Below are 13,515 nucleotides of genomic sequence, written 5' to 3'. Positions count from 1 at the left end.
TAGTCTTGAAGACAAAAAAAAATTGTTTTAAGTTTAAAAATCAACTTCAAAACCCAATTTTTAAAGTATCACAGATTAATTCCTTCTCTTCTGACCTGATCAAATCTTTGGTGGCCCAGCTACACAGTAAAGGCTTATCATAATCCATTTGGCACAGACTAGCCCCCTATAATTACAGCATTAAAATGTTTTCTAGGCTTCATACATTCGTTAAGAAAAGATCAGTTTGAGGAATAATGATAAATTATCATTCAAAGAAAAAAACTTTTACCTTCTGAAATACAAGTCTTTGGGACTTCTCACAGAAATGGCTCTTTCTCACAGCATCTTGTGGTTAGGGCAAAATCAGTGTTGGTAGTAGCAACATAAACTTTATTATTCAATGACCTGGGTAGAGAGATGGTTCTCTCTAGTTTCAGGGAGGGAAAAATGCCAGGACCACAAGCACTCCCAAATGAAAGACTGTTTGCACTTATTATAGGAGTTGGATGATGTTTCAGGGCACAGATGCCAGGAGTTTTGTTTTGGTTTCTTTTTAATTTCATCATGCTTTTAAAACCATTTTTCTTTTTACAGCCTCCTTTAATGCCTTTGAAAAGATCCATTCTCCTGAGTCATCCAAGAAGACTGAGAACAGTATGAGCTTTGAGCTGAACAGAAGACTCCTTCCTTGGACTGGTGAGAGGTGGTTCTCTAAGTGCCTTATGTGTTCAACATTCATTTAATTCCACTCACACTGTACCCCCACTGGTACTGAAGACAAATAGCGCTGCAGTCTTTGGGTACAGCCTCTGTTTACTTCTGATACAGCCAAGGATATACTGCTCAGAATCTGAGAACTATAAAAATTATTTTGGAGAAGAAATTTTTGGCTCTCTACCTCCGCTTTCTCTTAGCCACGGAGAAGGAGGGTCACAGTAATGGTTAAGATAGTTGAAACAAGGAGAGAAGGCATACAAAACCTGAATTCCCCCTTAACCTGACTTCAGATACCCTATTAAGTAAAGTTAATTACAACTGTTACTTATCAAGCATGGCAGATCCTCCCCTTCCCAACCACCACACCAGTATCCCCTCAGCCCTTACCATCCTGCCGACTGCTGGCATCTGCCTGTCTTTGCATTTGGGCTTTCTCTGGACTTACTGTTTTTATTAATTTTTTAATTTTTTTTAAAGATTCTTTATTCATTTATTTGAGAAAGAGAGAGAGAGAATGCGAGAGGGGGGAGGGTCAGAGGGAGAAGCAGACTCCCCGCTGAGGAGGCAGCCCAATGTGGGACTTGATCCTGGGACTCCAAAATCATGACCTGAGCTGAAGGTAATCCCTAGTCTTTTTTTAAGATTTTATTTATTTATCTGAGAGAGAGCAAGAGAGAATGCATGGGAGGGGGAAGGGGTAAAGGAAGAAGAAGACTCCCCGCTGAGCAGGGAGCTCAACGTGGGACTCAATCCCAGGACCCTGGGATCATGACCTGAGCCGAAGGCAGACACTTAACGACTGAGCCACCCAGACATCCCCCTTCTCTGAACTTACACTCCTCAACGCCTTTACTCCCCCATACATACATGAGGCCAGAAATGCCAGGAACTAAATGCCTCCCTATAAGAACAGCCTTTGACCAGTAACTGACAGAACTTGGTATGTAGATATCTTAGTGCCCTTGTCCTTCAGTTGGGATGTCTCTGAGGTGTTGTTCTACTCCACATCCCAAGGTTCCCAGTGAGATTAAGCTCCAGTTGCCCACAGTAGTAATAACACAACTTTGTTATCAAGATTCCATTGTTTGTTTCACTTCCCTACTCCTCTACTGTGTCTCCCTCCTGAGATCACACCCTCAGTAAACTACTTGCACTTGAATCTATGTCTTTGGGTTGGCTTCTAAGACACAGTTCGGGGATACAGACTCTAAAACATGAGCTGCTTTGTTAGGTGAGATTTATATACACACACCCCACCCTCTTTTATACACTGCCACTGAAGGATATTAGCCTTTTGTGGCAGCTTTTCCCCTTATGATTAAATTTTACTTGATTTCATTTGAATATGAATGTCAGGGCTGGCCTCTGCCTCATACCCCAAAACCTGCTTCAGTTCTCCCTGAACTGTGTTGATGGGTGTTCTGATGATGACCACCCCTACTACCCTACCCATAGGTTTAGTTTCACTCAACTTCTGAGTCCTCATAAAGGTCTTTCAACCCCACCCCACCCCCACCACACATGTACACATACACACACACACACACACATACACACACACATACACACAGATCAAGGAGTTCTTAACATTTTTTATGCTATGAAACCCTTTGGCAGCCTGTGGATACATCTCAGAATGTTTTTAAATTGATAAGATATAATATATAGAATTACAAAGAATAAGAGTTACAATGAAATACGATTGGTAACCTGGACTACAGATAAGAGTATATTCCTGTATACATATATACTGGCTCAAGGAACTTCGGCCTTTATCATTTCTCTTCATTTCTCCCATAAGGCAGTGGGGCGTATAATTAAATCATGATCTCGCACAAGTTCTGACTTCAGGACTCCTCATGCTCTCAAGTACCAAGATCAGAGCGAAGATTTTGTACCCCAAGAGATAAGTCCTGCTTATCCATGTTGCTTCCGACTTAATGTCTTACATCTGCCCTGTTTTCCCTTTTCTAGGTAAAACCCACTCATATTTGTGCTTCTTTTATGGATTGTTCAGTTACCTGGCTTAGCTTTCTGCCCTGACATGAGATTCTTGCCTGCCTTGGATTCCTGCTTAGTTCTGGGCCACAGATCTTTCAATATTTTCTCCAGTATACCTCCTCATTATACCTCTAGCTCCCTGGCTGAGGCCCTCTTGATTATGAACAGAGATACCATTTATGATATCTGTAATTTTTTCTGTAAAGTGCTTCAGTATAGCCTACATGATACAAATGTGTCAGTTTTATTCTATCCTTAAGAGTAATCTGTAATCCTCATCAGAATTCCATATCCTAGGAATGGTGAGGTAAGCATAAGAAAGGCCATTCCAGGGATGGCTGCTACAAATGTCTTAACTACCTTTGTCTCCCATCAACACTAGATTTTTCTAATTAGCATAATTAGTGGTAGAAATGGCTTTTCATTGGTGAATTTTATAGCTTGCTAATTAGGCCAAGATGTTAGAAATAGTTTGTCATAGGTGCATTTGCTGGTATTCAAGATGTATTTATTGGCTAAAATGCTTTAAAGACACTACCCATCTTTGAGTAAGTAAAGAATACGAATCCAACAAGCCCTTTACATTTGCCACTAATTGTGGCACATGTTTAAACCTAAACCTGGAACCCAGTTGGTATTCTGGAATATTCCTATCACCTCTTTAAAGTAGATGGTGCGTCAGTCCTACCACTACAATAATATTGTATTTTTCTCAGGTGTACAATTTATTCAAGTTACATATGGAAGCACCAGAAAGGACAGACTTCTAGGATTTCTTTAGTTTGGCATTATATGGCTCTTCTTGCCAGTGTGTGTAGAGGATTTGGTCTGAGACTTTCTTTTATTACCAAGTTGGACGGGAGATGCCAAACCTTACCTCTAAGTTTTGGTGATTCCTGAGAGCACCCAAAATGAGCCCAAGAATTAAGATGACCCATTGCCTTACCTCCTCATTCTAATCCTTAATCTCAGAGCAGTATAGATTTCCCATTATGCACAAGACCATCTTGTTGAATACCCTGGTGCCAACCATTCTCCATAATGAGGATTGGGAGTATTTCATTTCATTGGGCTTTCCTCTTTGGTCCCAACTCTGGTCTTGAGTGAATCTTCCCTGACCTTCATCTTGTCCTGGATGATAGGTTTCAGCTCTGTTAAGGCTATTGTTACCATTACTGGTGTCAAATACATTTAATTATTTATTCAACAATTATTAATTGAACACTTTCTATGTACCATGCAGTGTGTTAGACCCAGAGGATATTTCAGCCAATAACACAGGTGAGACCTTTGAGTAAAGGTGAATGAAAGAGTGAACAAATTGATAAAATAATTTCAATTGGTAATAAGTACTATGAAAAAATAAAATAGGATTATGGGGTATGGTATATAGCAGGGGGTTGGCTATTTAGGAAAGGATGATCAAAGAAAGCCACTCTGAGCAAAAATCGAGTAAATCTTTACAACTGAGCCATCCAGAGTTATAGGATTAGTAATCAGTGTGATTTTTCATGAAGCATGGCTCTGAGAACTCTAGAGTTCATTTTTAACCTTTTAGGAACAGCCAGATCTTTATCACTGCCTGTACATTGCCTCACAGTTAAACCAAACTGAAAGAATCTCTTTAAAAAACAGGATCCATTTCGCTTTCTTTGAAACTATATAATGCACAATTAGCACTTTGACTTTTTTCATTGAATTGATCAGTTGGATTAGTTTGTCTAAACTGATTGGTTTAGCATTTTATAGTTTACAAATAGACAAAGAAAATCAGTGAAAACCTGGCTTAACTTAATTAGTATTGATGAAGCCCTGAGAATCATGAAATCTGATGTTTAGAGATCAGTGTACACAGGAAGAAAATGAGTTCCAGAAAATTAACCCCAAAATGCTCACCTTACACACCAAAAGCTCTCATGTCTATGTGGCTGCTTGCCCATAAATGTTTTTCAAAGATTCTTGGCATTTACATCACACTTACTGTAAAATGGTTTGTCATGAATTGTTTTCAGTTTTTAAACATAAAAATAGAATGAGAATATTACAGTTAAAAATAAGATAATCACCAACCCATCTATTGCTATTAGTTTTATATTTACCTTTTGCATTTGGTGCATTAAAATATTTATGTTATTTTAACCATAGAGTGCATAAAATTTAATATCATGCTTTTGAACCTAGCATTATATTATATGCTTTTCCATCTTGCTATATAGTGTCTGTGTTTTGTTTAATGCCTATAAAATATTCCATTGAGCAGTTATACCCTGATTTAATTAGCAAGTCTCCTGTTTTAGCTATTTAGAGTTTTTAATTTACATTGTTATTTGAAAGATATCTTAAAGGATAAGATTATTCCAGAATTTGGATTATTTCCTTAGGCTAAAATCCCAGAAGGAGAATTATTATACCAAAGGATTTGACTAGTTTTAGAGTTCTTAAAAACTAAAACTGTGATAGCCTATAAAGTTTATACTAGTATTCAAAGCAGCAGTAGTATAGAAGGGTATCAGATTTAACACATACTTAGCAGCATTCATTTTCAAGGCTTTACTAATTAAGTGGGTGAAAAATGTTATCACTTTTTTATTGAACATTTACTTGTTGAATTTTCCCTTTTGTGAATTGTCTGTTCACATCTTTTTCCTGTTATTTGTTGATCTTAGAATTGACCTACTTGTTTGGGCCCTTTATAGATTAGAGATGTTCACCCTCAGGCATTTTTGCCACAAATATTTTTCCCAGATGGCTTTTTATTTTATTTTCTATAGAATATACAGAATTATTTGTCCGTCTTTTTCTTTGTGACTATTTCTTTTTCTCCTATGCTTAGAAAGTCAGCATCCTCCAAACAGGTTTTGATAAATGGCCAATACAATTCGATTCTGTTTCTTTATATTAGAAGCTTATTTATATAAAACTTTTCATTCATATTTAGTGTGGTGTATATGTTCTTTTTATTGTTGCCCATTTGCTAAAAAAAAAATTATCCCAGTTTTATGTATTATCTTTGCTTTTCCTTTCTTAAAGACATAAAAGGACTTTTTGTTTATATATAAATTTATATACAATATGTTCTATATATTTTAATAGCTTTATTGAGGTATATAGTTGACATACAATAAGTGGCACATACTTAAAATGTATCACTACCATAATCAAGATAATGAATATATCCATTCCCCTCCAAAAGTTTTCTTGTACCCTTTTGTACTCTCTCTGTCTTGTCCCTCACAGTGCCTTACTCCCATCCCCAGGTAACCACGAGCCACTATAGATTAGCCTGAATTTTTTAGATTTCCCTATAAATAGAATCATACAGAGTGTATCCTTTCAGTCTGGCTTATTTCACTAAGCATTAGTATTTTGAAATTTATCTATGTTGTATTGTGTATCAATAGTTCATTCATTTTAGTTGCTGACTAGCATTCCTTTGGATGGATATACCCCAGGTTGTTTATCCATCCCTCTGTCAATGGACATTTTGTTCATTTCATGTTTTTAGCTATTACAAGTAACACTGTAACGCAGTTATGAACATTCATGTACAAGTCTTTGTATAGATGTAAGCCTTCATTTCTCTCAGGTAAATATCTAAGAGCAGAATGGCTAGATCATACCATCACTGTGTGTTTAATTTTTTAAGAAACTGTCAAACTGTTGCCAAGTCTCTTTTCTCATATCATATTCCCACCAGCTGTGTATGAGAGTTGCAATTCATCCACATCCTCATAACAGGTGGTATGATCAGTCCTTAAGCTGTTCCTAGTGGGTGTGTAATGGTATCTCATTGTGGTTTTAATTTACATTTCCCTGATCATTATCGATGTTGAGCATATCTTCATGTGCTTATTTGTTATCTGTGTATAAAAGTATAGAATAATGATGTTCCCTTGATGAATTTACCCTGTTATCATTATGAAATAATCTTCTTTTTTCCTTGGGAATATTCTTTCCTCTGAAATTTTTGATTTTAATATAGCTGCTCAAGTTTCATTTGGGTAGTCTTAACATGGAATACTTTTTCATTCTTTTAGTGTCAATCTATTTGTGTCTTTATATTTACAGTATATTTCTTAAAACTTTTGAATTTTTACCTACTCTAACAATCTCTAACTTTTAATTGGGACAATTAGAACTTTTCATATTTAATATAATTATTGATATGGGTTAGTTGAAGTCTGTCATCTTGCTTTTTGTTTTCTATTTGTCCAAACTATTCTTTGTTCTCTTTTTCCTCTTTTTCTGCTTTCTTTTGGATTAAATATTTTTTATTCTGTTTTATCTTTGTCAGATTATTAGTTTATAATTCTGTTTTCTTATTTTAGTGATTGCTTTAGGGTTTATAGTACAGGTCTTTAATAGATCTCTTTCTACTTTTAACTGTATACCACTTACTATAACTGTACATAACCTCACATACAGTTTAAAAACCTTACCATGGTATATGTGTATTTCTCCCTGCCAGGTCAGTGTGTGTATGTGTGTGTGTGTGTTTCCATAATACATTTTTATTATTTATAGAACAGTGAATTATCTTTTTTATTGTAGTAAAATATGCATAACATCAAATTTGCCATCTTAGCCATTTTTAAATGTACAGTTCAGTGGCATTAAATACATTCATGTTGTAGTGAATAATCATCACTATCTTATCTCCAGATTTTTTTTATCATCCCAAGCTGAAACCCTGTACCCATTAAACAGTAACTTCCCATCCCCCTCCTCCCCAGCTCCTGGTGACTGCTATTCTACTTTCTGTCTCTATGAATTCGACTATTCTAGATTCCTCATATAAGTGCAGTCATACAGTATTTGTCCTTTTTCATCTGGCTTAATTTATGTAACATACTATTTGCAAGGTTCATCCAAGTTGGAGCACATATCAGAATTTCTTCCTTTATAAAGCTGAATAATATTCCATTGTATGTATATACCATATGTTGTTTACCCAGTCACCTGACAATGGATGTTTGGGTTGTTTCTACCTTTTCGCTATTAGAAATAAGGCTGCTGTGAACATTGGTGTACAAATTTCTGTTGAGTTCCTACTTTCAGTTCTTTGGAGTATATACCCAGAAATGGAGTTGCTGGGTTATATGGCAATTCTATGAAAAACAGTTAACTATATTTTGAAAAGATTTACATAAAAATTTAAATTGTGACTTCAATTTTTAGACCTTCTATATTTACCCATGTAGTTACCATTTCTGGAGCTCTGCATCCCTTTGTGAAGATCCATATTTCTGAATGTTGAACTTTAGAATAAAATTGTCAAATTCTGTAAAAATACCATTTGAGATTAAGAATTTAATTCCAGGTTATCTAAAACCTAACTTGGACAGAAAAATAAGAAAATAATCACTCTTTCCATCTGACAATATGTCACAATTTTTTATTTATTTAGGTCCTCTTTTCAATGTACTGATAAAATTTTGCAGTTTTACCTATTCATTTTCTACACACTCTTTCTTAAGTTTATTCCTTTTATTGCTTTTAAGGGCAATATATTTCTATTGAATAGATCTTTGTAAAATTATCTTTTATTTCTCTATTATGAAGTTACAGAGTATTGTTGACTTCTGGGTATCAAATATTGTTACCTTGATTAAGCTTTCATTAAGACTAGAGATTGTTATTTTTAGCTGAATGCCTTGGAGTATAATCAAATCATCTCAAAATAATTGCAGATTATTTTCTTTTACTCCTATTTCTTTTACATGGCTTACTACATTAATAAAAATTTCCACAATGCTACTTTATCAGAACAGTGAACACATATTTCTTATTGTTGTCCCTGAGTTTACAGGGACTTCCTCTAGAGATCTGTTATTAACTATAATGATGGCAGGTTTATGATAAAGACTATTAATTATATATATAAATGGAAAAATCTTCTATTTCCTTAAAAAGTACCTTTCAATATTCAATTTTAGCATATGCCTTTCTGCAACCGTTGTATTATCAACATAATTACATTAATACATGTCCTTATGTTTTATCATTTCTGCATTTCTGAGATAAGCCCTGCTTTACAGTCGTGGGTTATTTTCATATTACATTGTCATAGTCTCTGTGTTTGTATCTTTTTTAAGGTGTAAGTAATGTGCATCATTGGTTTTAGGTATTTTCTGTAAAGAAGCAGAGAACCTCCTGCTACTCCACAACTAGTCTTGAGGGAAGAAAAATCCACAAGAAAAAAAAATGGGTGATGGCTTTATTTTATGGGGGATTCTTTGGTAGCGTTTTTCTTACGCATAGGTGTAAGAGATTACATTCCTTAAAATTACGGTGATTAGCATAACCGTGACTGGCAAATACAAGGTCTAGCTTTGAAATGGGAAATTTAGGTAAAGTCATTGAAAACAGGTTTCTGCCCATCCCCTTGCTGCCCCTACAGCCAAAAAACCAAGGCATTAAATCGACTTTTAGGACTGTAACAGACTCCTCTCTGCAGTCCCCACGTGGGCCTGTCTATACCGTCTGGGCAGAGTGGGAAGGAGTGGCAAGAAATTGCTGAAACTTTAAAATACACATTTTTAAGCTAACATCTCAAAACCAAGGTTCACAAAAAAAATAACTCTATTGAGAAATTTCTCTAAAAGTGAAAAATAAAACAATCCCGTCTCTTAATTTACCACCGTCTTCCATGCTTTCCTTTTACTCTGTGGCAGTTTATTGGAAACAGGAATTGTGGTTTTAGTTCTGTGGTGTTGTTTTCTTTTGTTTTGTCTTTGTCGTCACATCCCCAGGGCTGAGGTCACATTAAGCATTTTATAAGTAACCTGAATAAATTAAGAGAAAAACTGGGCCATGATAGGTAGGTACTAAAGATGAACAAAATGGGGTGTGAGATACAGTATGGCAGCAAGTGAAGCAATTGGAGGACAGTATTTTTTGTCCTTTGAAATGAAATAAAATAAAGAAAAAATATTATTTTCTGTGCTGTAACTTTAACAAAGTATATTACTTGTGTCCATTTATTTTACACTGATAATTCAGGCACTTTTCTTTATAAACCCAAATGTAGTTTCTTTGGCAATTGAAGTTACAGGGATAACATCTCCTTTGTTGACATAAACCATGGGAACTTCAGTTGCATGATCTCATTATCTGATTACAGCTGTGACTTTGAAGTAATCGCTCTGAATGAGCACTTTTGGAAGAGTTGCTGCTCACAGGCCAAGCCCCAGGTTGCCGAAGAGGATTTGCAAAGGTATTTGTGAGCCCGGTTTTTCTTTTGGCTTTCTTCTGCTCTATTTCATTAGCGCTTCATTTAGTTTCTCATCAGGCAAGAAACGACCGTGGGATTGATTTTAGTTCTACAAAGAGTGCTCAGGCAATATTGCTTTACCAGGTGGTCACTGGGAGCGCACCAGCGGATGCTACCGTGCATTGCTGCACGGGATCGCTGACACGTATGGAGTTCAAGCCTAGCCAGTCCTCTTAAAAACGAATTTCAGGACGAGCATGAGAAACTCATTATGTTTCACTCACATCTTTGAAAACGTGACTTGTTTGCCCTTGGTAAGTAGCAACTTTTATTCTTAGAAAATAAATTTGAAGTAATTATTATAGGATCTGGGGGTTTTCACTCATTCTCGGGCACTAGTCTATGGACCATCTCCATTAAAATCATGTAGGAAGCTATTTATTTTTTTTTAAGTTTTTATTTTTATTTTATTATTATTATCTTTTTGCCATGCCACAAGGTGTGTTTTATTTTCATTAAACATACAAATAATTTGCTATAATATCCCAGGGCAAACCGGAGAATTTGGCAGTCCGATTGGGGGGTGGTCCCCTCAGAGACCCGCAGGCCGGTGGCGTCAGCACCAAGTGCCCGGGTTCACAGTGCAGCTTGTCGCTCGTGTCCATCTTGCAGGTGGCTCTTCTTCCTCCACATCACGACTGGGGTGTCTCGCAGATGACGAGGGTGGGGAATCCTCTAGGTTCTTAGGAAATTTCACTCCGCTTCTCCTGCTCAATGGTCTCTTTGGTCGGCAGGGTGTTCTTCTCCTGCGTCTCCATTTTCTTCAGCTTGGCCTTATCGAAGCTGGAGGTTTCCCCCATGTCTGGCTTGTCTGCCATTTTCTTAAAGCGATCCGTGGAGTTCCGCTCCGAGCCCGGCGCCTGGTGCTCCCAGTTGCGTTGCTGCACCAAGAGACCTTAAGTTTTTATTTTAATTCCAGTCAGGAAACATACAGTGTAATATCAGTTTCAGGTGTACAGTATAGTGATTCAGCACTGTACATCACCCCCTGCTCATCAGGACAAGCGCCCTCCTTAATCCCCATCACCTGTTTCACCCATCCACTCCCCTCCCCTCTGGTAACCAGCAGTTCTCTGTAGTTAGGAGTCTGTTTCTCGGTTGGCCACTCTCTGTTTTTTTCCCTTTGCTCATTTGTTTTGTTTCTTAAATTCCACATAGGACTAGAATCATGTGGTATTTGTCTTTCTCTAACTTATTTCACTTAGCATTATACGCTACTAAAATCATGTGAGAAGATATTTAAAACAAAGAATTTCTGAGCTTTTGTTTTATTAAAATAAAAATCCACATTACCAAAATTCACCATTTTAGCCATTTTAAACTGTATAAGTGAGTGGGGTTTTTTGGATATTTACAATGTTGGCAACCATCACTGCTATCTCATTCCAGAATATTTCCATCACCTCTTAATTCTATACCTTCAAATTCCTCCCTTCCCTCATCCCTTAGCAATCACTATTCCACTTTCTACTTGTACACATTTGCTTATTACGGACTTTCCCGTAAATGGGATCATGAAATATGTGAAAGCCTGATGGCCAGAAGGAACATAGGAACCATAGCACATGGTGCAGAGCAGGTGAGAAAACTGAATGGTCACTGAAACAACACTGTATCTAAGGGAAGGTGGTACAAAGTACCTTTGGTTTCCCAAGAAGCAGGAAGGCAGGTGGCCTGAGGACCACCAGAACCATAGCACATGGGCAGACAGGTGTTCTGAGGGTCTCTCTAGGGCACCATCAGGAGGAAATTATGTAAACAGAAGGAGCCACAGTTCCGCAGCATGCAGACACTCTAAGGATCCCAGGAATCCCAAGGAACAAGCAGGCTAGTGACCAGATGGGTCCCCAGGATATCAGTGCTATGGAGGAAAGATGACCTAAAGTGCTCTGGATTCTTCAGCAGGGGGAAGCCCAGAACCACAGTATGTCTACCAACTGGTGCAAGGAAGTTTTTCCCAAAGACACCAGGGTAAGGATACAACCCTGGTCAGAACGAACTACACTTTGTATCATTCTGCCAGGCTTGCAACCCAGAGGGCAGGCAGGCTGCTAACCACACGAGCACTCAGAACATATGTGCACTGCAGGGAAGACAGCCAAAGTGATCTTATATCACCAGTGAGGGGACAGGCTAATGGCTGGAAGGACAACTAGAAATGGTACAGGGGTGGCTGGTGGTCAGAAGGTTCTGCAGGGGGACTGAGGCAAAGATGAGGCTCTGGGTGAAAGGAACTACAGTTCCCCAGCACGTGGGCAGGCCTGTGGCCCAAGGAATCCCAGGAGAAGAGCAGGCTAGTAACTTGATGCCTCTCACCACCACCCTACCAACCACCAGCAAGCAGCAGGACAGGTGGCCAAAAGTTCACCCATTTCTCCAGTGAGGGAGAGAGCTGGCAAGTGTAAGAACTAAAGAAACCCAAGCACACTTGCAGGCAGTGGTTCTCTGGAGGCATCAATATGAGTACAGGATGGCAGCCAATAGGAGTCAGGTTTTTCTCAGAATATGGGGAAGCCTGTGGGTATAGGGATCTTTGAACCTCAGGTGGTAGATAGGCTGGTACCTGGATGTTTCTCCTCCCTCCAGCCTCACAAGGCATCAGTGCCCTGCAGGGGAGGTGGCTGAAAGTGCTCTTGGTTCCGTAGCAAAGTGGAAGGCTGACAGCCTGAAGTACGTGGGAACCCCAGTGCTAGGTCGGGCTAGCACAGGGGAAGTTGCATGAGACATCATTCTTAAGGATCTCCGGTGGGCAGGAAGAGCCATGTTAACCCAGAACACCAGCAGGCATGTGGCCTAAAGTATCCCCACAACCCCACCATATAGACAGTCTGGTGACAAATAGGCCTACAGAGCATCAGTGTGGTGGAGGGAAGGTGGATAAAAGCTTTTCTGTTTTCACATTAACGGGGAAGGTGGTGGCTTGAGGACCACTGGAAGCCTGGAACATACAACCAGTGCACCGTCTTGAGAAAACTCCAGTGAGTGAAAGGAGACATGGTTTCGCAACATGAAAGCAGGCTTTGGTATGGAGGATCCCAGGAACGCCAGGATGTAAGGAGGCTAGTAATTGCATGGGCCCCAACTATCATTGCTCTACAAGGGAGGTGGCCTAAGGTGCTCTCCCTTCTGCAGCTAAGGGGAAGGCTGATGGCTGGAAAAAACCAGAACCATAGCACTTCTTTAGGCTGGTGTCCAGAAGGTTCTCCAAGTGACCAGGCTGAGGATAAGATGGTGAGCAAAAGGAGCCATACTTCTTTAGCACAGGGACAGGTTTGTGGTCCAAAAGATACTCAAAAGCACAGGGAGCACAAACCAGCAATCAGACGGGCACACAGTGCATCATCATTGAACTGTAAGTAAGGTAGCACAGAGTGATTTCAGTTCCCCAGCAGTGGGGATGGCTGATGGCCTGAAGGATGTAAGGAACGATATATAGCACATGGGGGTGGGTCAGTGCCCAGATATTTGTCCCAGGGCACTGTCACAAGAAAAGGACGTAACTAAAGGCAGGCTTGTAGCCCAAAAGATCTTAGAAATCCCTA

The 13,515-nt window shown here is 38.7% G+C and overlaps 1 protein-coding gene and 1 long non-coding RNA gene across 2 annotated transcripts; one reads left to right on the top strand and one right to left on the bottom strand.

Annotated features, from left to right (window-relative positions):
- The first annotated feature begins 582 nt into the window (after positions 1-582).
- On the top strand, positions 583-10,146 carry LOC116622901. The gene is made up of 3 exons (XR_004297635.1): positions 583-678; positions 9,824-9,916; positions 10,058-10,146. It is a non-coding gene; the product is annotated as an uncharacterized LOC116622901 (long non-coding RNA).
- Positions 10,147-10,644: 498 nt separating this feature from the next.
- Positions 10,645-10,791, bottom strand: LOC116622900 (thymosin beta-10-like). Its single transcript, XM_032389659.1, has one exon. It carries the CDS (start codon positions 10,789-10,791, stop codon positions 10,657-10,659), a length of 135 nt encoding a protein of 44 aa, XP_032245550.1. The 3' UTR covers positions 10,645-10,656.
- Positions 10,792-13,515: the final 2,724 nt, after the last annotated feature.

The sequence above is a fragment of the Phoca vitulina genome, unplaced genomic scaffold (assembly GCF_004348235.1).
Source record: "Phoca vitulina isolate PV1807 unplaced genomic scaffold, GSC_HSeal_1.0 scaffold55, whole genome shotgun sequence".
Lineage (NCBI taxonomy): Eukaryota > Metazoa > Chordata > Mammalia > Carnivora > Phocidae > Phoca > Phoca vitulina.
Note: the sequence above shows the minus strand (reverse complement) of the source record. Positions and strands in the feature narration are given on the sequence as shown.

What these genes read in the sequence shown, in the direction of transcription:
- LOC116622900 (XM_032389659.1), bottom strand. Translation starts at nt 10,791, where the DNA reads ATGGCAGACAAGCCAGACATGGGGGAAACCTCCAGCTTCGATAAGGCC.